We start from the raw sequence: 23609 nt of genomic DNA on the forward strand, positions 1-23609 counted from the left end.
GCAATATTGAAAATTGATCACAAGGTGAATTGACGACTACATATTTTAAATGGGAATGAATGAATGGGAATTTATTTGGCATAAAAATGTTGAATTGTGGGAAAACGGTAGAAGACAGAAATGAGAAAATGAATACCACGTGATGCGTTTAATTTTGGAACATGTTGAAGTTGTAATGGTTTGAATCAGTCAAGTAATGAAGAAACTGTATGCAATTATATGGCAGGATAAAAAGATGTACTACTAATAAAAATAAAGGAAGAATAACGAGTGAACGCTTCCCGAATTCACACAATTATTTTAGTATTCTAATGCGTTTACAGTATTATGTTGTGGAGTGGTACCTATGGGTTATTTGCTTTTGAGCACCCCCTAGAGGCATTTCGTGTAACTTCAAGTCAGTGCGGCAACTTCAAGGCACGAAAATGTAGCTACTGTACTTATATTTACAAAAAACGTTAAAGGATTCAACTCCACCCACCATACTCGAGTGCACATTCAAAACAATTGAGCCAAACATGGCGAAGAATGAACAATTTATTGAAAAGTACAATTTATTTTGCAGCAAAACAAATGGTCTTGTGCAAATAAATCCCAGTTACATCAATGACAGTGCATTGCAATAAAAGTCAAGTAAAAAACAAAAAAGAAACAGGAGACTGAAAATCATTTACTACAAAAGTATCCACACCAATCAGCACTGTTTAAGTGAAATACTCATAAACAAAGCTGTTTCCAAGCCAACACACATCTTGAGTAACAAAATCACACAATAATGCTTCATTTGGTACACAGATGACGATACAAGTGATCTCCCAGCGCCGTAGACATTCTCTCTCGCACGCACACTCACAAACACACACACTCACACAAAGACATTCACAGTCCTGATACACTAAAGCCCATTTAATACATACCCCATTACCACAGCATTAAAGTCAATTACACATAATAAATATCAGTGAAAGCACCTTTAAAGCTGAAATGGATTTTATTGATAAAATGACTGTGCAACACGTACGAAATAAAAACATAAAAAAAAAAAAAACATTAGGACACATCTATACCATTAAACCAGTTCAATTATTACATACTTAATTTGCAAATCAAAATATATACAGTAGATCTCACAGGGTGGCTTCCAGAGATCCAAATCATAATTAAGTGTCTCATTTGGAGCATTTCAAAATGCGATCGGGTAAAATCAAAGCTTGTAGAAACATTTAAGGTCAAGAAGTCCACCCAGTAACCCGCTGCTACTTCTCTGGTGGCAAAATAGCACGATCACAAACTTTGATATGTTTGATCAAGCCAAACGTAAGCTGAAGCGCATCACCACAGATGTGCATGCTTGTAATTGACCAATACAAAGAAGAAGGCAAAGAATTTACAGCACAACTACCCTCACTTTTGCTCCCAAGAAACACCGCTGCGACATTTTGCGGATGTCGCCAACACTGAAAGTGAAACTTTTCATTCAGTACTTAACTGAAACGTTGAGAGTCATGTAAAATATTCGAGCTGCAAACCATGAGGAAAAAGCAAGCGGGCGGCTCGTCTTTCAAAGAACTTTTTAGAAGAGTGTGACTTGTCCTATATGCCACCTCAAAGCTTCACAATCTCCGTTTTGATCATTTACATTCTCAAACCAAAGTGCAAACTAGCATTGACCAGCCTAAAAAGCATAACAATTGCAAAAGTAATGAAACTTCTGCCCTCTTAAGTTGTAAAACCTGCCAATCTTATTAACCTGTTGGTGGTATTTGTCCAAAGAGGGGGGAAAAAAAACCTCGATATTTACATATAAGTATGTCCCATAGAACATTCTGAGACAAAAAAAAAAGGATCACACTTTAAGCACAAAGCATTTACCGCAAGCGTCAGTAAAAAAAACTAATAAAAATACCACCCGCAGGTTAAATATGAAAGATACTGATAGCATCATTGCATCCGCCATGTGCAATCGCGTGTATTCACTCGGCTCAATTGTGACTGACTTGTTTAGAATATGGCTTCGGCTCATAAATGGCTCATATTTCCCTTTATCCCTACAAACTCATAAGCTGTCTTTCCCGACAGTGAAAATAGGCATATCTCCATTTTGAAACCAATTTTAGTGTGTGAAGTCACTCATGAGAAAAGACAAAGCGTGTGTCTATTACACAATTCCTCCAGGCCACATACTGCGTTTCTGTGCGTTTTCATGTCCCAACTACAGCTTGATAACATGAGTACCGTACTTTCCGTATCATAAGGCGCTAATAAAAAACTTAAATTTTCTTCAAAATCAACAGTTCACCCTAAAATCCAGTACCGCATAGCGCGTTTGCTAGCGACAAACCATCCAGAGGACTTAACGCATGTTCCCTTTTGTTGCTGACCGCATGTTTGAACGTGCACCTTTTGTTACGGTGCGCCCCACGCATGGTACGGAAAGACCCCATAATCGAGACCGCGGTGTGGAAATTGACAGAAATTCCATCCTCAGTCACATTGCAATAAAGTGTAATTCAGATTTGCATTGTACATTTTTTCTACTTGTCTGAGCAACTCCGCATGACAAATTGTGGATGTGTCAGCTAAACTCGGGCTAGCTCTGCTTTGGGCTGACATTTTGCTTTGGCTGTGCTTTGGACGTTTGCGCTGAGGCGGAGGAGGAAGTGGAAGAGGAGGAGGACGAAGAGGACGAACTCCATCGGGTCTCTACGCCTGTGCTCGTCATTTTGAGTTTCCGCCGTTTTGCAAGGGGTGCATTGTCAACGCTTTTTAGAAAGAAGCCCTCTCGCTTACCTCGGTTGAAAGCCTGGCCACGGGACAATGACAGAAACAATTTTTTTTTTTTTTTTTTTTTTTCGGCGAGCGTGTTGCAAAACGGTGCAAGCTTGTTACCTTGTAAGTGGCGTTCACAAAAGTGCGCACAGTGGGCCCGCTGGACTCGAGCACATCGGGAGTGCACAAAGGTGTAGTGGACATGGACGCTCCGCCCTGGAGCCAGCTGTTCTCTTTCAGATCAGAGAGCTTCAGTCGTCTTTCGGGATCCACTGTCAGTAGTCCTTCAATCGTTTGACATTTGAAGTTAGAAGATTGGCGCTCATATCACACATCATTTTGCTTATCTAAAACTACAAATGGAACTGAGTGAAAATTAACATTTAGGGTTGCGCGATATGGCCCAACGATAAAATCTGGATTTTCACGAATCATTCTGGATGATTTGAATTGAAGCAATAAACCCAACAAACATGTATTAAAGTAGTTTTGACTACCTGAAAGGGAAATCCTGTTGAATTGGTTTTAATGTAAAGACATTAGCATGTGCATAAATTGCTCAGTCACAATTAAATAGTTATTAACTTTTGTAAAATATCTATTTCACAATGTAGCTCTTTTTTTAAAGATTTGATTTTTGCGATGACTATTCATTGACTTCGTTTTACTTTGAATTCGTTTTACTGTCCAGCTCTACAATTCAGGATTTCTCCTCTGAGCAAAACCCGAGAAAGCTCATGCTGCCATGAAAGGAACGATGACATTTAGAAACACAGAAACTCAAGACGGCGAGAAGGAAATACAGAGTTCAGTGAATGAGGGAATACGGATTTCAAATTCATGCTCACCGCTAGTACTAACAAAAAGGGTGTCGAGAAAAGAAAAACAACCGCATACTCTAATTTCTTCGATAAAAATCCACATTCCAGGCTACTATAGAAAATAAAGTGTCAAGATTAGCAAAAGCGGATTTCCCACCTTTAACAAGTTCTTTTGCATCTTCTGACACACCCTTCCAAGGTTCCCCGTCCAAGGAGAAATCTCCTTCTTTAATCTTTTGCATGATATCTGCAGCATAAGACGACGTCATCCCCACCTGCTCGCTCTGAAAGGGCACCTGGCCTGACAGCATGGTGTACTGATAAAAAAGAGCAAAGATGGAGATCAGCGCCACGGCTTATCCCGCATATGTCAAAGAATCAACAATTTTTAGGTTGGATTACCAGGATGACCCCAAGACTCCAGAGGTCACAGGCTTTGTCGTACCCCGCGCTCTCAAAAAGTTCTGGTGCGGCGTACTGCAGTGTGAAGCACGGCGTCTGCAGCGGGGCGCTGCCAGCAGGACACAACCGGGCGAATCCAAAATCGATGACTTTGAGAACAGAGTTCTCGCTCTCATCTGTAAACAGCACGTTCTGAAAGGAAGACACGAAATCGTCTCGTTCTGCATCCCTTCTCTCTTGCAAAGTTAGGAGTAACATTTCTATCAGCGCTCAAGGTGACCCACCTCTGGTTTGAGGTCTCTGTGCACGACTCCAGCCTCGTGCATAAAACTGACTGCTGAGACCAGGCTCTGCAGCAGCTGGCTGGCTTCCGCTTCGCCAAACAATTTCTTCTTCTTGATCCTTTCGAGCAGCTCGCCTCCACGTAGGAGCTCCATAACTAAGTAGGTGTGGTACTGATAGAAGAAGTAAAAATGTGTCAAATTAAATACCGTATTTCTGCCAAGTACAAGTCGACCCCCCCGCCCCTTTTTTTTGTCTTTTTACTTCAATTTGAGTAATGTTACTTTAGTGGTTACATAGCTCACGGCTGTCCAATCATACCACGTGGTGTGTGTTATTAAAATGACGAAATGACGGTACTTTTAAGCGCATTCCTTCATCGTATATTGAATAACATCCTATTGCGATTATGGATTGGGTGGGGCTGAGACAAGTGCGAGGCAATGTGCGCGTAGGTGCAATTGCTGAAACTAATGTTGCAACAATTTGAACTTTTAATGCTTTATTTTTTGACACATCTGAATATTAATTTGTCAAAAAGCCTTGAAAGTCATCATTGCTATTTGATACGCCAAATAGCTCCTCCCATTTAACACCCAGACTTTTAGACAACGATGATTTGAATATTAATTCACCTTGCTCTTTTCCACTGATTTGTTTACATTAATTTGAACTCTTCTTTCCTTTAGCCCTGATATTTTGATTGAACGTCGAAATGTTTCACTTGAATATAATATCGAAGGTGAATTTTCACCGTAGTTTTGGTTTCCCCTTGTGTCTGGGAACCTTTGCATCTGCCTATCTGTCCAAACGTATCACTCAAACTCGTCACACAGAACCTTTTCTGCTTAGAAGAAATGGGACAAACCATTCTACAGTAAATGCAGGTTTTTTTTTTTCTTTGCCAATTTACCTGATCAGTATAGACATCTTGAAGCTTAACGATGTTTGGGTGAGCCTCACATTGTCTCAAAGCAGCAATCTCCCTCTGGGTGTTGACCTCCATTCTAAAGACGGCAAAACATGTGCTTTATTTTGTAAGAGCAATGTCCAATCAAACAATGCTAGAAGTAGGCACATGGGAAGAGCTGTATAGTGCTCATACATCGACCATCGTAGATCAATACCAACGCAAAAAAAAACTGTATTGTAAGAAAGATTACTGGAAACCTTGAGCTCACCTGCGGCTCACAATTTTGACTGCGTATTCAAGGCCGCTTTGCTTATGTGTGCATTGTCTGCACACAGAGAAACTTCCCTCTCCCAGGGGTGGTCCCTGGAGGCACAGCTCATAGTTCAGAAAAAACTGTGATTCCTTTAAAAAAAACAAAAAAAACAAATGATATATTCGGTACAAAGCATGATGAATTGATTTAAAATGTTATTTCTTATGTTCCATACCGCTAACATTGCACTGCGCTGAACAGAAGCAGAACCTGGTCGGTCGGCGGGGACCTGAGATTCCAAGAAATCTCCCATTACAGCGTTTTTGTTGAACAGGATGGAAGGCGCAATAAAAGAGTAGCCCTAGGATAAAACAAAAAGATAGTGTGGACATAACGTTCATGCAGTGTGTTATGGCAGAGCGAAAAGCAAACTTTTTATGAGTACGGCAGTTTACATTGGGGAGTACTATTATTTTACAGGTCCCAGTTTGGTAAGCAGCTGGCCAAACAAGGACGAACCTGAAAGAGGCGGTCAGTGCTTGGGGGTGTGCTCGCTGGAGAGTAGACTGGATCCATCCCAGTGAACTCCTCAGCAAAGTTCCCCACATCAAGTTCACTCTTCAGCTCCGGCTTGAATGGGCTAGAAATCTTTTTCTGGGCAAGGTCGTCCCAGTTCAGCCCCTATGAAGGAAACCAGTTTCCAGATGTGACCCAAAACCATCATCAGAATCATCAAGAGCTCATTTACGGAAGTAAAACCTTGAAGAAGGCATGACTCTTGATGTCTGCAGCACCCCGCGGGCCAGAACCGAGCCGCTTGTGAGGATCCTTCACTAACAGCTTTTTAATCAGGTCCTGAGCAGTGGGTCCAATCAAAGAGGGAAATGGTGGATCACAGCGAAGAATACGTCTGAGGAAATTGGGATGGAAAATATGACTATAAAATATTTTCACAAGACCTCTTACAATAGCATTGAAAAGACGGTGGCAAATAACTACTTTGGTCTCGATGACGAAAAGACGGTGGCAAGTAACTACTTTTGTCTAAACTCCACAATTTATTATATAGGTACATATTTGTTGTGCCTGGTAATATAAAGGCCACAAAAAGGTGTCAAAGCATCGCAAATAAAGCTCCTAAACTTAGCGCAACAGTTTGCCACCAAAAAGGCACAGGACTAGCATTTACACGGCAAAAAATGTTTAGCTCAGCATGTTTGCCACATTTGAGAAGCAAATTTATAATACATTTAAAATAGGATTTCGTCTTTTATGCATGCAGCGCTGCAAGTATTGGACTGAGCAAGAACGGTGATGCTTGTACGACATCTACTTTACAGTGCTTCATTTTTGGGATGACCTTTTGCAAAGTTCTCATACAAACATGTTTGCTTAGTTTATGGAAAACTCACTTTGACACCTCACTCTGTGAGTTCCTCTCGCCCTCCAAAGTAAATGGAGATGCTCCAGTCAGCAGCTCAAACATCAGGATTCCAAGGCTCCACCAATCTACTGACTGCAAACATCACATGGAGGGAATGTCAATATATCGATGAATAATTTATGGTGCAGCATGTTGAACATTTCACACATCAAGGCTGAGTTGAGCCTCGAACCCAGAACCACTCCAATGTGGGGTGGATATGCTAACTGACAATCTTCTATGCTCATGATACTGAACCATCAAGAAGTGTATAGGTAGAGTGTCAATGTGTAGTAAAAGGTGGCATTTTTTGGTTTATTTCAACTGTAAACCTACCTTGCCATGGCCTGTTTTCCCCCTGATAATTTCAGGCGCCATGTACTCAATGGTACCGCAGAAAGAGTAAGTTCTTTCTTTCTATGAGATAAGAAACAAAAATACATCAGGAGACAAATCTTTCTGGAATAAAATAGTGTACATATACACTTTGCGGATTTCACTTTTCGGTCCCCGTTATCCGCAAAAAACAAAGGAACACTGTAACTGAATATCAACTTTTATCTTCATTTCATCCACAGCTTTTACTGTGCAATACCTCTTCTTGCAGAAATTCTTTGCTGAGTCCAAAATCCGTTAATACCACATGGCCTTCACTGTCCAGGAGAATATTTTCCAATTTGATGTCACGGTACACAATACCGAGCTGCACAAACACAACAAGGTTAGAACAATAAGTTAGCAACAGATATGTTTGTATATATTAAATTACTAATACAAAAGATCATTTTTTTATGAAAAGTTATAAAATTACAAATTAGATTTATTAATCGTTTGGTGTTAAAGTATTAATCATACTGAAATGTTTTGGGTAAATGGAGAATGTCCTTTCATAATGTTCTGATCATTTATACTTCTATTTAGCATTAAGGCAAGATCTCTGAAGACAAAGTTTATCATCTTGAAATCTTGTACCTGCACATTTATGTACATGCGAGCACAAACCTTGTGCAGAAGCTCCAAAGCCAGGATTATTTCTCCGATATAAATGCGCACGGCCTCCTCAGAAAAGTGATCTTGCTGATACAAATGGGTAAACATCTCTCCTCCACTCACATAATCTATATAACAAATATTAGTCAAAATGATGTGCCGTGAAAAAAAATACAGAAACACAAAGAAACTCTGAAAGATATCATATCTGGTTAAGTGACCTCCACTCACCCAGGATGAGGTGCAGCTTGCTCTGTGTCTGAAAGGCATAATGAAGTGTGACCAAGAAGGGCGACTGGCGGATGTGTTCCAGAACCTGCCTCTCGGTTCGGGTATGTTCTGTGGTTTTAGCCTTCTGAACGATAGCTGCCTTCTTCAGCACCTGTATGGTTGTGGCCATAAAGTTACAATCAGTGCCTAAAGTCATGACATATTGAATAGATTCAAAACCAGGGCGTCGTCAATATTGATTATCTTTGGACTGATTCCGATTTTAGGGAGAAAAACAAATAGATTACGAATCAATCGGCTGATTAACAAATTCTAATGAGCAAAAAAAATAAATTCCTCAATCCCCACAATGCATTTCAAAAGGTGTCACTTATATGCAGATAATGTTAGGGTACATATTTCCCATGAATAGTAGGGAGCAAGCAGCAAATATGTAAAACAACAAAAATCAATTCACGGAATACATTCATATAATTAAGTACAATACAGTTGTCAATCTCGGCTAATGTATTACAGATTTTCCTTTTCAAAATTAGTAAATTGAGTTGTGCAGGTATCTTTGGTCTCTCAAAAAAACAGCAATTAAAAAAAAGTCAATTGTATAGGGGGTGTGTGCACTTACTATACCCACTGTACATAATTTATCCTTTTGTGTCAGACTCTCTGGGTAATTCAAAACCATACAAACATACTTGAACTTTTAGGCTTACCTTCATCGCATATAGTTGGCCTGCATCATGACCACTGTTCTTCCTCACTAAAAACACCTTTCCATATGCTGCATAGAAAAAAAAAAAATCAAAACAACTGGTAATTTCAAATAAGACAGCTACTCAGAAAATTTAAAACTCAAACATAAGAAGTCTGTACTTAATTAAATGAATGGCGATTGCTATTTTAGTCGTCTATTGTAAGGTATGGATTGCTTACTCGGACGTTTACAAAAAAGTATATATAATTTACATCATGTTCCAAATTAAAAAATAAAACTATTTAAAATTTAAAACAGCAAAGGGCAGAGGCACAAATCAATGCTTTGTTTTCATGTTCAGAGTTAGGGATTATCTTCATTTATCAAAATAATAAATAAATAAAAGTGAGAATGTGCACGTGTGCGCAATGTGCATTGTTGGAATGTCAACGCTAAGTAATTATTTACAGGGTTATGAAAAATAATTTTTTGATGAATCGTTCGGCTGGAATTGGGTTTTTGTATCGGCAGCACTGCATTTAATTGCAATACAGTCCAATGTGTAGATTTTGTTTTTTTCATTCATGGTTTCATGAATAATACCTTTTCCATTTATGATTTCATTCGGACAAAAGTACTTCAAGGTTACTGAAAATAATGGACATTTTTGATTATGAGTGACTAATGTGTATTGTTGAACAAGATCCAGGTAATCTTTAACTTTTTACCTCCAGTGCCCAACACCTTAAGGAGCTCAAAGTTCTCCATGCCGACCTTCTCAGTATGTCCTGTGAGGTTAGCTGGTGGCAAAAAGGTGACAAAATTGACAACATTTATTGTTTATTCACCTTATTTACAGAAATAAAAGTGCAGGTAATTTAGGATGGACTATTTTCAATGTCCCGCGCATCCGCAAAGTTTTCACAGCGCTTCACTATCTCCACATTTTTTGTTGTTACCGCCTCATTCCAAAATGCATTGAATAAATCTCTCATTTCAAAATTCTAGACACATTACCTTTTTATGACAATGGGAAAAAACGTTTTTTTTTTTAACATTCTTGGAACTTATTAAAAATAAACAACTAATGTCACATAGGAATTGTCGATCCAGCTTTAGCAGCAATTACAGCCTCGAGTCTTTCGCCCCAGTCAAAGGTCAAGAGTGCTCAGGAGCAGGTTTCATTCAGCTTATCTCAGTATATTGCTGCATTCATTTTTCCTTCTATCCTGACTACTCTTCCGGTCATTTCCTGTTGATGAAAAACATCCCAATAGCATGATGCTGCCACCACCATTCTTCAATGTGGGGATTGTTTTAGCCTGGTGATGAGCATTCACACCAAAGAGTTCAGTCTTTTGTCTCATCAGACCAGAGAATTCAGTTTGTAATGGTCTGAGGATTATTCTGGTGCCCTTTGGCAAACTCCAGATGGGCTGCCAGGTTTCTTTTACAAAGGAGTGGCTTTGATTTTGGCCACTACCGTACAGGCCTGATTGGTGAATTGCTATCGAGATGGTTGTCTTTACTGAATGTTCTCTTCTCTCCTCCAAGGAATGCTCAAGCTCTGACAGAAGGAAACTCAGGTTCTTGGTCACCTCTCTAACTAAATCCCTTCTCTCCCGATCTATCAGTTTGGACAGCCAGCCAACTCGAGGGGGTCCTGGTGGTTCCAATTGCCTTACATCTACAAATAATGAAGGCCACGGTGCTGATTGGGAACTTCAAAGCACCAGATTTTTTTTCCGTAACCTTCCCCAGATTTGTGCCTCAAGACAAGCCTGTTTTGTAGGTCTACAGACATTGACTTTATGATTGGTGCTTTTGCTCTGGCATATATGGTCAACTGTGGGACCTCATTCAGACAGGTGAGTACTTTTCCAAATCATGCTCAATTTTCAGCTTCATGACAAAGACTGTGAATACTTACATAAATGTATTTTCCTAGTTTTTGATTTCTAATAAATTCAAAACTGTCCATTCCAATGTTTTTCACAGTAATTACGGGGTATTATGTGTAGAAATTTGAGGTAAGAGGTAATTTAATACCATTGGCAATAAGGCTGTAAAATGACAAAATGGGGAAAAAGTGAAGCACTGTGAATACCTTTTTAATGCACTGTAATTACACGTCATACTAGTTAATTCAGTCATCTTTTACTTAATCAGTAACTGATCAACTACACCTTTATCAGAATATTGACTTACCATTGGTGATTTGATGTTTGACGGTACAGGATTTCTCATTTGTCTGGGCATCACAGTCTTCACTACTATCAGACGTGTCCCCCGACATAACTCCACCAAGCGTAGTTCCCTACACCAACTATCTGACATGTATTATAAGAGACGTAATTGATGTTTGTGATATTTCACTCCAGGCAGCTGGAAATTATTTATTGGAGCTGCACCGTTTAGATACCAGGATTAGAGAAATGAACAGACAGATGTGCAGAAACACGTCCCCCTTGATTTAATCCTAGTGTTCGACATCCTGAGGTTTTATTTCGACAAACAAAGCAGCAGGAAAACCGCTCACATTCTATTGATTGAACCGTGCCGATGGATACTTTCTCTGACAAAGTGGAGACGAGGAGTTTCGCTAATAACGTACGTGTTACACTGAAAGTTTGGATCACGGCGTTAGCGTTAGTTGCTAAAGAGTTGTCAATGTCTAATCACTCGCACTCACGCTAGCGCTCACTTGAGATTGCTCAAATATTATGCAGATTTAGCAACACGCATGAATGGCGGAGTCGCGGTCTTAATAGCCAAAATATATATCTATATAGCTGTGCGCTAGTAAAATGACAATCCGAAATTTAGCTAGCAAATGGATCTTGTTCGTCAAACTTTGTAGCGTTAGCCGGGGCTAGTGTCTTCTTGGTAAATAACCTCCACGGGTCTCGGCGATTAAGGCCATAATGGAGGGGGGCACCTTTTCTTCTCTGCGTCCGCTAGTGCCACGTTCATGTTTCCTCCATTTGTTCGAGAAATATTAACGCATCATTTGATGTTTGGTCAGATGCTAGCTAAGTGCTAATAGCAGGATGCTTTCGACACAACCTGGGCGACGCTCGTCACGTGACTAATAATATAAGGGCGGGGCCACGGAACTTGTCAAATCCTCAAAAAGAAATGACAAAAAAACAGAAGTTGAAAATCGTGAAAAGTTCCCTATTTTAATCTCCCGTTACAGAAAGACAACTCCGTATTGTTTCACTACTGAGTGAATTTTTTTTACAAGTTCATTGTAGCTTTTGAAAACCTTAATTCAGAGATTAGAACGATATAAAGCTTTTGCGAAGACTGACCAAAATCCTACTTATATATATATATCCAAACAATGTCGTGATATACCCCAAGACAAAGTGCAAATTTTACAAATTTCATGCAACTAAGCTTTTAGCCTTGTTCAACCAAAAAAAAAAAACAAACAAAAACACCATAACAAAACAAAAACACCAAAGCATTCCTCTTGGGTTCTATTACTCTATAGACACAATTTGTATTTTTACAGCATATTTTACACAATCGCGCATCTTTCACATTGCTACTTATTCAAGACCATTTTTTTGACGTTGTACTTTGCTAAAATCTGTTGACATTTCAACAAAAAGGGAGAAAACGAAAGGGGAAAAAAAATGTTAAAAACTGTCTGGTAGGTTTCCCAATATCTTTGATGCACTGGTGACTAAAAAAAAATATTAGAAAACATCTCCGTATACTGCTGTAGTCATTTTAATCAGTAAAATATCTGATATTTTAATGAGTATATTGATATAAGCTTCTAACGATCATACGAAGGGACAAGTGAATCCAACTTAGAGATGACTTGAAAACGGGGAAAGGCAGACCCACCAACACAATTTTGAGGAATTTTGTTTAGTCAAGCCATTCAGAGCAACAAACAATTCCAACATGTGACAGCAGTGTTCTATCACTCTTAACATTTTTCTTGTTTCAAGAAAAAATGAATTTTGCTCAACAGTGAGTGGTTGACTTAAAAACACCAATGGAGCAGTATCTGGATGCAGTATATAGTGAGTTGTCTAGGGGTAGGTCCTCAGGAACCTGGTGTCAAAGTGACAAAACAATCTTCAAAAATCAGGACTTTAAATGTACAAAAAACAAAACAAAACAAAACACAGTTTAAGTGATAACAGAGAGTATAATTTTGAAGGCAACAAAAATACTATGCAATTTAGAGAGAATATGCATTTTGTTCCCCTTTTTTGTGTGTTTCTTCATGTCATGGCTCGTGTCACATCAATGAATGGCTATGAGTCCAACATCCAGGAGTTTCTGAATTTTCTTTGCAATGTCAGGATTCTTCAAGTGTCTGAAGTAAAGAAACAAGAAAAAAAAAAAAGAGCCATCACATTTTTATGAAACAACGGTGATGCAGAAAAATACACAAAGTCTTGAAACTTACTCGCTGAGCGCCTGAGGGTCCTTCTGCATTTGCTCAAGGATCATGCGCATGGTGGGGTCGGACATGATCTGCCGGACCTCTGGATCGGCCATGGCTCTTTGCTTTACTTCCTCAGGACTGTCGTTTCTCATTGCCTGACTGAACATGCAACGCCTTAAGCCTTCTGTGGCTTCCTGAGTGGAGTATGGAAAAGACGTATGGTGTTATTATAAATATAAAAATCTATCTATACATCAATGCTGTAAAGTGATTTTTTTTTAAATAATCACAAACATTTCCCTGATTAATCACAATTATTCACATTTTCAGCAACTATTTTCTACAAAGCTTCTAACATTTACAATTTTTCTTATGAGCCAGAGTAACTTTTCATAGTATAGGGTTCACAATAAGTTAGAAATATTGTGATTTGCATGAGTGCAGGCACTCTCTCTGAGGAAAAGACCAAATGCGGTATGTCTATCACCCCAATAATACATTTGCTTCTGTAGCCCTTAACCTCTGAAATACTATATGCATGACATCCACTGAGTTTCTCACAAAATCTCTAACTTATTGTGGACAGTGTAAATTACATAAATATTCATATTTGTCTGTGGCACCAGGTCGCCAAGTTAAGAGTTCAGCTGCAATCGGAAGTGCAGTAAATAGTGTAAATTTGATTTAAGAAAAAAACAAAACACTAAGCTCCCACTTTAACCCGTGTTGTATTTTGTCCAATCCTTTCATCTTTAGTCAAGTCAAATTTTATTTATAACGCACATTTAAAAAGACCGGTCAAACAAAGTGCTATACAATGAAATAAAAGTGTGAATAGAAACATAAAAACAGATGAAGCACATAAAGGACATAGGACACACGAACAAGCTAAAAAAGAAATAAGACAGCATTGTAGAGATATCAGATTTCAAGGCATATCAAAAGTAAGTGAGAAGACATTCTTTTAGGAGAGATTTAAAAGTAACAAGGGTCTGGGCGGATCTAATGGACAGTGGCAGACTATTCCAGAGCCTTCGCACGGCTTGACACAAAAGGCATTTAACATTAAAGGGAAAGCATTGGGAAAGAAAGACATTAGGCATCTGAAATTTCACTGAAGTTGATAAGATCAAAATTCAACATGGCACTTAGTTAATACTTCACAAGTATTAATTTTGACAATGTATTTAAACTAGAATAAATACCTTTGAAGTAGAATCAAGGTCCAAAGCCTTTTGGTAGAAATCCATGGCTTTGGAAAAGTCTTTCATTGCCTCCAACGCAGCTGCTTTGCGTGTGTAGCCTTTAACTGTAGACACATTTCACAAATTAGCACTTAAAAAGTTTCTTGGCCGGTATTGCACTTAAAATTGTCACATAAAAGTTGCAAGCTAAAGAATGGTGTCCAACTCACTGAATGTAGGCTCAAGTCTGATGCAATCCTCGCAATCCTGAGCAAACAGAAACATAAGTTACTTAAATAGTCGTGAGAGATCAGACCTGACCTAAAAAGTCAGTGGTGATTGGCAATGTTGATCAGCACCTTCAGGGCGAGTTGGAACTCCAAAAGTTTAGTGTAGCAGGCAGCTCGGTTGCTATAGAGCTTTGCATCAACTGGGTTTCTCTTGATGGCCTCTGTGTAATGTTTCATGGCTAAGGGATAGTCTCCTACAGGGAGCACAAGGTAAGTTAATCGTTTGAGAAATTGTTGGGGGGGTATTAGCAACATGAGCTTTAATCTGTTGCACTAACCATTCTGGAAGGCTTCATTTCCCTTGTTCTTCTCCTCCAGAGCTAAATCAGGATTAATGTAGGCTTGCCTCTCCAACTCTTTCAGGATCTTTTCTGCCTGCAGAATTAGATCAAAGTGTATGAGCAGCTGGAATATTTTTCATTGCCTCCCTTTAAAAAACGATCAGCTGCAGAAAAGTGAAATGCACCTGTTGACACTTTTTCAAAACATCAGGGGTGCGATGCTCTGTTAAACTTTTGTTGAAATATTGAACAGCTTCTTTGTATTTTTCCTGCTTGAAGTACGAGTTACCAATCCTGGCCAGTGCCCTTAAAAAAAGGAGAAAAATAAAAAAAATAATGGTTAATAACACATTAACATATTAATAACATATTAACATAAACATATCACTTCCTAAAACCATTCTTTGAGAGTCTAAAATCTCTTTCAGAACGTAATAAAGTCAGTTCAATTCACTAAAAAATATACTTCATTAATCATATCTGTGCGCTTGAACACATTCCAAATTGAAAGATGAATTCTACAATATTACAACAGAAAGTTGGTAGGGTCTTGGGAGTAATTGGAATACTTTGGTACAAAAAAAATGCTTTAGGCATGTTTTTCATACCCCCAAATGTCCGCTTATTAAGAGCACACAGAAAAAAAAAAGATATGTCAATCCAACTGCAGCAACATTTGTTAACACATGACATTTGATAGAAGCACAAACTGAAAATGCGGGGATAAGGCCAACTTCAAATATATGGACACGAATGCTTTGGTACGCATTCATTTTGAAGTTCCTGGCAGCGTATCGCGGCGAACAACTTGACAAGGCTTTCTACTGCAGCTGCAGCTCCCGACACCATTAAATTGCCAATTTCAACACATTTGTTGCCAGTGTTTACTCATGGTTGGGGCATCTAGCTTAAATTAGCAACACATGTTTACATATGGGCTGGCATGATAGAAATGACTGTAAACTTTGATGCTGACAGCCTGACGGTTGCTGATCCTACTGATCACATTTTAACAAAACATGCTAACACTCAAATGTGCTATTTCAACTGGCAAACTCATTTGAGACTCAAATGTATAAGACGTTTGGATGAGGAAAGCAGGAGTTTCTGAACTCACTTGGCAATTTGTCTGTAGTCTTCGCGGTTCTCTCTGCCGACATCAATAGCTTTCTCGCAGAGCTCCCTGCACTTCTCAAAATCCGCCTTCTCAAAGTAAACAGCTAAAAGGATCAAAAAAAGAACATGTGAAATGTCAGTTCTATATTAGCTGTAGCAAATCATTTCACAAAACAAAAAACCTGCCGAAAACCTTTGACAATTGCAGTGATGTGAAAGCACATACCAGCTTGATTTGAAAGATAAGTCATGTTGGTTGGATCGTGCTTGATTGCTGCTTCATAATGCTTCAGAGCTTTATCAAAGTCCTTGTTCTTATAAGCAGCGTTCCCAAGTTCCTTTTCTTTTAAGGCCTGAAAACCAAAGAATGAATACTCAAAATGCTTGTCAGTGACGAGCGCGTGTCCAAAACCTTATTGGTCGACTTACATTTCTCTTATTCTCAGGAAGGTCTTCGTTCGTAGAAGGAGGGGGCGGAGTCGCTTTGGGTTTGGCGGTGGGAGCAGGGGAAGGAGGAGGAGTGGGGTCGTCGTCTTCATCCATTCCGGACAAGTTTAATCCCATCAACACAGAGAGTGTGGTCATCACTCTTTTATCTTGGAGCTTCCTGCAAACCAAATATTCGTAATTGCTTAAGGGCGCTATGCTTCAACTTTGCTTTTCTTTTTAATCTTAACAGTTTCCAAACCTCTTGCCCAGTCCTCATAAGGTTTTTTTTTTTTTTTTTTTTTTAATCACCCAGACAAAATAAAGGAACATACGTGCCAAGCGCAGAGGGGTTGTTCCTAAGTTGCTGCAGCAGCTCCATGTAGCTCGGATCTGCCAAGAGCTCACGGGTTCGAGGATCACTCTCCAGCTTTTGAAAAAGGTTAGGCGCAGCAAATGGATTCATTATTGATTTCTCTGAAATATAAAAAAAGAAGATATTCCTTTGCATGGTCTATAAGGCTTGGCACTGCTACCTACAGACTTAAGACTCAAATCAGAAAATGTATGTGCATTTCGTACTTCTTATGAAGAACTCCTGCAAGCTTTCATTGTGTGTTTGTGTTCTATCGGCATCCAATAAAACGGGATAAAGAGTGATCTTGTGAGGACATTAAAATTAGTAGCTTCTCAAACCATATTTTAAAATAGATATAACTTTTTCCCAAATATTTTTTGCTATGGGCAACTAGCTATGGTTCCTCCCTCAAAGAAAGTAACTGAACAAGACTATATCATATATGGACTGTAATATGTAACTGAAAAACAACTCTGCAATAATTGAAGAATTAAATAGAAATTTAAGGATTCCGTGTTTCTTTTTGATGTTTCTCTCAACTTTCAACAACATATAGGAAAATAGGGCAGTGTTTATCACCAGAAAACAAACTATAGAGGCCAGCTTCTTTTGTTGACAGTGTCCGACATTACTCCAATTAAAAGAGTAAGGCCTTGCAGCTCAGGCAGAGTTTTATAATTTCGGTGTAAAGACATAGAAAGATCTACCTGCGAGGCGGGCCTCAATTTTCTGCAAACCCTCCTTCAGCTGCTGATTGTTTGGCTCATGCCGGATGCCCTCTTGGTACGTGGCTCTTGCATCCTCAAATTGTTCAAGAAACTCCTGCGCCGCTGCTTTACGAGAGTAACCCTTGTTGATGAAGATGGAGATCATTTATCAATTTAGATCACTGCAGGGAATTTATCGTGGAAGGATAGTTAAGAAACACAAGTCACCTCACCTTGCCCCAGTCTGGTTTTATCTTGATGGTCTCACAAGCATCCTCAAGGGCCTTTTTATAATTGCGATTTTTGGCATAAGCAGCAGAGCGGTTGCTGTACAGGACATGGTTTTTGGGGTCCAGAGCCAGGGCTTCGGTGTAGCAGCGTATCGCCTCATCAATATTTCCTGCACTCAGTGCTTTGTTGCCTTGGTCTTTCAATACAGACACCTGTGAACCAGAATATATCAAAAACACAAAATGACATTATAGAGACTGTTGTTTGTTTGTTTTTTTTAAATGTATTTGAGTATTACTTTTAAGAATTGAAAAAATGCATCCTGACTTTCCCAACATAGATCTGAACTGGTTAATATATTTAGACAGCTGCCAGTGACAAGCAATAGGCAACAGGCGTCTGTTCATGTCAGACAGGTGCAACACACGCGACGGAACATTCCAAATTTGCTCACGCACTTTCTTCATCCTAACATATAATGTACATAACGTTAGGGTTGAGCAGAATCCTCATATCTTCAAAGTCATTCATTTTCAGGAGAGCTCAAAAAAGGCAATTTAGTTGAACCATGAGCATTGCATCGTGAATTTTTGCTAGCAAATTCCAACATATTGTATTGGTGCATGGTTTGTAAAAACTTTTCCACGAGCAGACTGACCAATAGTAAATCCTAACAGTATTTGGAAAAAAGATAGTGTCTCACTTCAGCATCGACGATATTTGAGTCCTTTTAAATACGATTGTGCCCTCTTCAGACATGTAACGAGAACTACATTTTTTGCATGGCATGTTTAGCTTTCTTAGCAACATTACTGTCTTCTGGTGAGAGTTTACTTTTAAAAAAATCAATAGGAACCTTGTAAAATATTATATAAATAGTCTGCCGATGCTTATGGAAGCTACATGAAAAAAGTATAGTCATGATAGCAGGCCCCCCCCACCCCCCCTATTCCCGTGCATCTAGAAAGATCTTCCGGACAGAGCACGTGCCGTTGACTTTAAAGCAACCAAAACCCCCATGCAGCATGTGTATTCGACTAAATACACCACACGCCGGACTTAAAATATCAAAAAAATAAAACGTGCTAAATGTGTCATGTAATTGAGTAACCAAGTCATCACAACCATTGTGCTAAGGACAACCGATCGATGCTAGTGGCTCACTAATGCTGTGCTTGCAATGACATTACATAAATATGAATGCCAGATCGGAAGACAGATTACTGCATGATATAACAAGACTGACGGTACTTTGCAAGTGATTAACTTGACAGATTTTGCTTGACTTCGCTATCGAAACGTGTAGACAATAATGACTTACGCATTGTTACCTTACTGCAGACATGATAAACTAATAGCCACCCATGTTAACAATTAAAAAAAAAAACATATGTCTAAAACTATGGCACGATATAAAGTGTGATTAAAAAATACACTAAAGCCTTGTCAGCCTAGCAGCTACAGCACGTTATTAGCAGAAAGCTAATATCACAAGCAACGGACAATCAAGCTAACTTAGCTTTACGATAACAGTTTCACTACATAAACCACATCACCATTAGCCCGCAAATCGATGAAAGGCAAAATGAATCATGAATAATAAACAACAAAACATCTAACATATACAGTCCGGGGAACGATAGAAGACAAGATTTGCAGAGCACTCACTTCCTCCATGTTGCAAGCATGAGGTTCTTCTAGAAACTACTGTGGACTAGCGCCGCTCCCTCAACAACGCGCAGGTTGCCAGCTAGAACAAACTGTCGCAAATCCGCATTTGCAATAAATATCACCCCGGTAGAAACTTCCCGAATGTGGTGGAAACGATGCAAAAGTCGAGAAAGGTTTAATAGCGAAGCAAGCTATAAAGATTTGAAGGAAGTAGCTTTGTGTTGCTTTTTCACTTTGCAAAACGATGATCGTGTGGTAGAAGTGTGATGTGTGGGACCCACGTAATAACAAACATACAATGGCACTAAAGTGACGTCGCATCCATTTCACAAAAGCGCGGTGCACATTGAAAATGCTTCAAATGAAGTCTTCGTTGACTATATGGCCTGCTTAGAAGTAAATTATGAAATAAGCACGTCAACATCAGAGTTCTCGAACAACCACATTAACAGGAATTTGGTACTGGCAATGCTTCAATATATAATGCTTGTATATATTTACAAGGGTTGTCAAGAGATAGATATAAACATCATCAGCAAAAATGGCTTCAGTCTTTTTTTTTTTTTTTTTAATAGATAGGCGTAACGATTTTGCTGTATTCGTGACTAGTCCCAAATGCTGACTGGAAAGTTTACTTTTACCCTTCAGCAGAAGTTGTGCAGTTTTCTTTTGTCGATTGCCCAATAATTATGAATTAACATTAAAATAAATCATAAATGCAACCTTGCTCAAACACTAGATGTTCTCAAGTTTAGTTTGTTACATTAGTGTCTTAGTTGCATTTGTAACTGTGACTGCAATCACAGCTGGATGCTTTGCATTTAAAGTGGTCGGCTAAACCTAAGCTGCTTCTATGGTTCGTAAGCCCCTTCTTATAAAAAATGCATATCACTCTACCTTGATCAAAGGTAGAAGAGTTCTCTAAAATTAAATTTACTATTTATTGAACCGACAACTCTCATGTGCTTTTCCGTTGTCATGCTTTATTTCTGTTCCCATCAGTTTATACCAGAGACAATGGCAACCAAGAAGTGTTCATTTCAGGGTGAAATTGACCTTTATTTGACGACCTCCAAAAATTCAATCACAATAAACCTTTTGCAAAATAGAATTATCTCATCAACATTCAAAATGCATTAGATAATAGAATACATCGAGGTTAACAGAATTAAGATTAAAAAAAACACCACATAATTAACAGTCACTGAGCGATGTCGGTCAAGCGCTTTAGTTTTGCTCCTCGAATGTCGGATTTTGTCGTTAGAGCCTGAAAGCATCACTGCTGTTAATAATATTGTTCTGCTGCGCTGTTTTATGGCGGCATTTGCTTTCCAGGGTCCTTAACCGTAAGTAGTTTTGAACATGCTATGATTTGAAAACGTATTTTATGTTGTCAAAATACTAATTGTTGGTTCTCAAATGTATCATTTAACTGGCGTTTCTTGTACTTTTTATTTGAATGCTAGCCTGTAGTCATTGTAATAAATGACTGACACCTGACTGCCATACAACAGCTAACTAGCATAGCTAGCTAACATAAACTTGTTAAAAAAAATTTGAAATAGACAACCGCCTTGTCCATTAAGTAACCACATTTATGGTTCACCAAATTCATTCAATGTTTTTCAAGATTCCAGGCTAATATCTTTGAAGTCAGAATGAAGAGGAACGACAATCTGTCAAGTAGACCAACAACAGGTTTGAAACAATTTACCTATGTTTCCGACATTTTTTTTTCAATCACAGCAAACGTACTGTAGGAACAGGAACACGTATATGCTTTACATGTGTAAAAATATGTCAATAACATTTGGACATGGATGTTTTACTGTAATTACCCATAAGTTAGTATTAAGCATCCTTGTGTCCCTTGAGGAGTGCCATATAAAATCCAGGTAATGCGTTTTAGTAAAAGTAGCATAAAAAATAATAATAGTAACTACTTAGTTCAATAATATCCAATCCAAACAATTCTTTGCCCTATTCAGTAATCTGCAATAAAGCTAAGAAGGATTGATATTGTCTAATGTACATAATGTAGCAGCTGTAATATAAACGTTATTACATATATTTGGCAAAGGGAAAGAGTAGTATTTTGTGGGGAAAAAAATGCTATACCTGCTGTCTTCATCAGGCTGCCTCCCCATGCCGCCGTTCAATCAGAAGAAAAGAAATCGAATTCCTTTGACGTCGGCTCCCTCTGAGAATGACTTCTTTTCTCACACTGAGTTCATGCCAAGTACCAGCTCATCTGCCCCCTGCGGTGCATCAGGTGATGTATTCATTCAGGTGTGGAGAACAGTAAATGATGAGGAGGGCCAGTCATACCTCTTTTATTCTTCATACACAACTGATTGCTTAAAAGGCAAGCAATAAGCTTTATCCCCTCAATTCTTTCCTACCCATACTTCCTTAAGGGTATGGGGTAAGGGTGAATGTCTATTCCTTGTGGGTCACCACAGACTTCTTTACCTTTACTGCAATGGTGTCAGAACACCCATTGTGTAGAATGGTTCCGCCATGAATTAGGAAAGTACCCTTAAGCTTTAGGTCCTCCTAAAACTCAGAAATATGAGGCGCATTAAACTGAAAATATTACTACTTATGCAAAGCTCAGCAGCTCAAATGCAAAATCTACATTGAACTATGTGCTTTGTGAAACTGGCTGTCTCCGTAGCTGCCTATGGGTCTTACCATGCCGCAGGTCCCTTTTTTGATGCTAACCCAAGTCACCAATGGAACAAACAGTACTCGTCATGTTCTGCTCAGTCTCCACCACATGGCATCTATAGACCTGTACCAACAATGAGATCTTACAGACCTTTGCCACATCCATACAAAGCTGGCAGTGCAAAGTGAGTATTGTTTGGAGCCAGTGACATGTCACCACAAGCCTAAGACGTAATGACCAGTTTTTGAAAATTTGAGTTTGTTTCATTCTCAGCTCAAACAAGGGAGCGCACAACAACCCTGAGAGACAACAGGCTTCCAGATCAGTTTTCACTTCCAGACAGAATCAATATCAAACATCTTTCAGCAGTCAGAGTACCCCAGGCAAGCAGACATCTCATCGCGGGTTCTCTCAGATGAGCCAGCAACCATCTTACAGGCCAGCCAATCCAGCACAGTTCAGATCTCTGCCTCCTCCTGTCGAACCACCCAGCGGGCCCGCTGCTCAAACACAAAACAAATGGAATTTTACTAATAGCTGTGGACCGCAGACGCCCACATTTGTAGGGAGTGCAAATAAACCCCAGACTCCACAAACAGTATGATGCACATAACTTGCTCTACATCAGTGTTAAGTATACAGTATGCAATTATTTTATCTTTGGTCTGGTTTTCCGTTGTTTAGCAGAAAAGTGTTCCAAACAAGCCACCGTTTGACAATTCAACCAGGATTTTGACTGCAGTCATTGGCGGCATGAGACATTGGAGTCAATTTAAAGACAAAGTCCATTTTTTTGTTGAGATATTTGGTTAGTTGTTTGTGAATCACTCAGTCGACTCATAACCATGTTAATTTACCGGGATGCGCTCTCCCTTCAGGTACTCTTGACTCGGCTGTCACACTTGGTCTCCATGGAGCCAAGACCTTCCTGTTGAGGGATGGCAAGGAGGTTGTGCAGTGTCTCTTCTATGACAATGTGAGTTGAAAACATGCCTTTATTAGCATCGAAAGCTCCATTCTGGATGCCTTTGGATGCTAAACAATCTTATTCATTCAGGAGCAAGACCTGCCTCGTCTCATCCGGGGTCAAGTTCAGCGTTGTGTTGGTAATTACGACCGCCGCAGAGATGTCCTGGTGTGCATGTCGGTTCGAGCAGCCCAGCAATCCGAGGTCAGAAACTCTCAAGAGGCCGTCAAAGTCTGCGACAGTCACATGCGCAAACTCGTCAAATTACTTCATGAGGTTTGACAATTTTTGTAGAAAAGAATGGGAAATAGCCAAAAGCAGTTATCTTTCACATGGTTATTGTTTTACAGTAATATAAACACAGTTTGATTTACTTTGTTTTTCATAAAAGGTTTAAAAGTTTACCCTATTGTAGTTGTGTAGTATGAAACAAACATTCACATTGTTGAATTTAACTTGCTTGTTTTGATTGTATTGTATCTCTTTTTCCAAATTATTAAAAGTAAATAAATGTGACC

The 23609-nt window shown here is 39.1% G+C and overlaps 3 protein-coding genes across 7 annotated transcripts; 1 reads left to right on the forward strand and 2 right to left on the reverse strand.

The window, feature by feature from the left end:
- Nucleotides 1–519: 519 nt before the first annotated feature.
- Nucleotides 520–11836, reverse strand: rps6ka4 (ribosomal protein S6 kinase A4). Its single transcript, XM_088440239.1, has 19 exons — nucleotides 11714–11836; nucleotides 10984–11105; nucleotides 9504–9575; nucleotides 8795–8862; nucleotides 8085–8235; nucleotides 7866–7981; nucleotides 7459–7566; nucleotides 7200–7280; nucleotides 6853–6956; nucleotides 6200–6350; nucleotides 5960–6121; nucleotides 5676–5801; nucleotides 5456–5589; nucleotides 5188–5281; nucleotides 4277–4447; nucleotides 3993–4184; nucleotides 3748–3907; nucleotides 2890–3053; nucleotides 520–2803 (listed from the first exon to the last, which is right to left on the reverse strand). The coding sequence occupies exons 2-19, from the start codon at nucleotides 11069–11071 to the stop codon at nucleotides 2591–2593; spliced, it is 2355 nt and encodes a 784-aa protein (XP_088296365.1). The 5' UTR covers nucleotides 11072–11105; nucleotides 11714–11836; the 3' UTR covers nucleotides 520–2590.
- Nucleotides 11837–12109: 273 nt separating this feature from the next.
- stip1 (stress-induced phosphoprotein 1) lies at nucleotides 12110–19706 on the reverse strand. Its single transcript, XM_088440240.1, has 14 exons — nucleotides 19451–19706; nucleotides 17785–17994; nucleotides 17552–17693; nucleotides 16822–16963; nucleotides 16490–16667; nucleotides 16287–16413; nucleotides 16062–16164; nucleotides 15130–15250; nucleotides 14942–15038; nucleotides 14733–14857; nucleotides 14604–14640; nucleotides 14395–14498; nucleotides 13211–13383; nucleotides 12110–13117 (listed from the first exon to the last, which is right to left on the reverse strand). Exons 1-14 carry the CDS (start codon nucleotides 19457–19459, stop codon nucleotides 13045–13047), a joined length of 1641 nt encoding a protein of 546 aa, XP_088296366.1. The 5' UTR covers nucleotides 19460–19706; the 3' UTR covers nucleotides 12110–13044.
- On the forward strand, nucleotides 16592–23599 carry spata22 (spermatogenesis associated 22). 5 transcript variants are annotated; one of them, XM_088440242.1, is made up of 8 exons: nucleotides 16592–16928; nucleotides 21084–21151; nucleotides 21588–21725; nucleotides 22131–22308; nucleotides 22398–22722; nucleotides 22809–22932; nucleotides 23003–23100; nucleotides 23182–23599. In XM_088440242.1, the coding sequence occupies exons 2-8, from the start codon at nucleotides 21112–21114 to the stop codon at nucleotides 23371–23373; spliced, it is 1095 nt and encodes a 364-aa protein (XP_088296368.1). In that variant the 5' UTR covers nucleotides 16592–16928; nucleotides 21084–21111; the 3' UTR covers nucleotides 23374–23599. The 5 variants fall into 5 exon arrangements, with proteins under 5 accessions (XP_088296368.1, XP_088296369.1, XP_088296370.1 ...); XM_088440243.1 differs by lacking the exon at nucleotides 16592–16928 and adding an exon at nucleotides 18892–19029; XM_088440244.1 differs by lacking the exon at nucleotides 16592–16928 and adding an exon at nucleotides 20160–20799 and having other exon boundaries at nucleotides 22812–22932.
- Nucleotides 23600–23609: the final 10 nt, after the last annotated feature.

Source organism: Hippichthys cyanospilos, chromosome 18 (genome assembly GCF_059441005.1).
Source record: "Hippichthys cyanospilos isolate Australia breed blue-spotted pipefish chromosome 18, RoL_Hcya_1.0, whole genome shotgun sequence".
Taxonomy (NCBI): domain Eukaryota; kingdom Metazoa; phylum Chordata; class Actinopteri; order Syngnathiformes; family Syngnathidae; genus Hippichthys; species Hippichthys cyanospilos.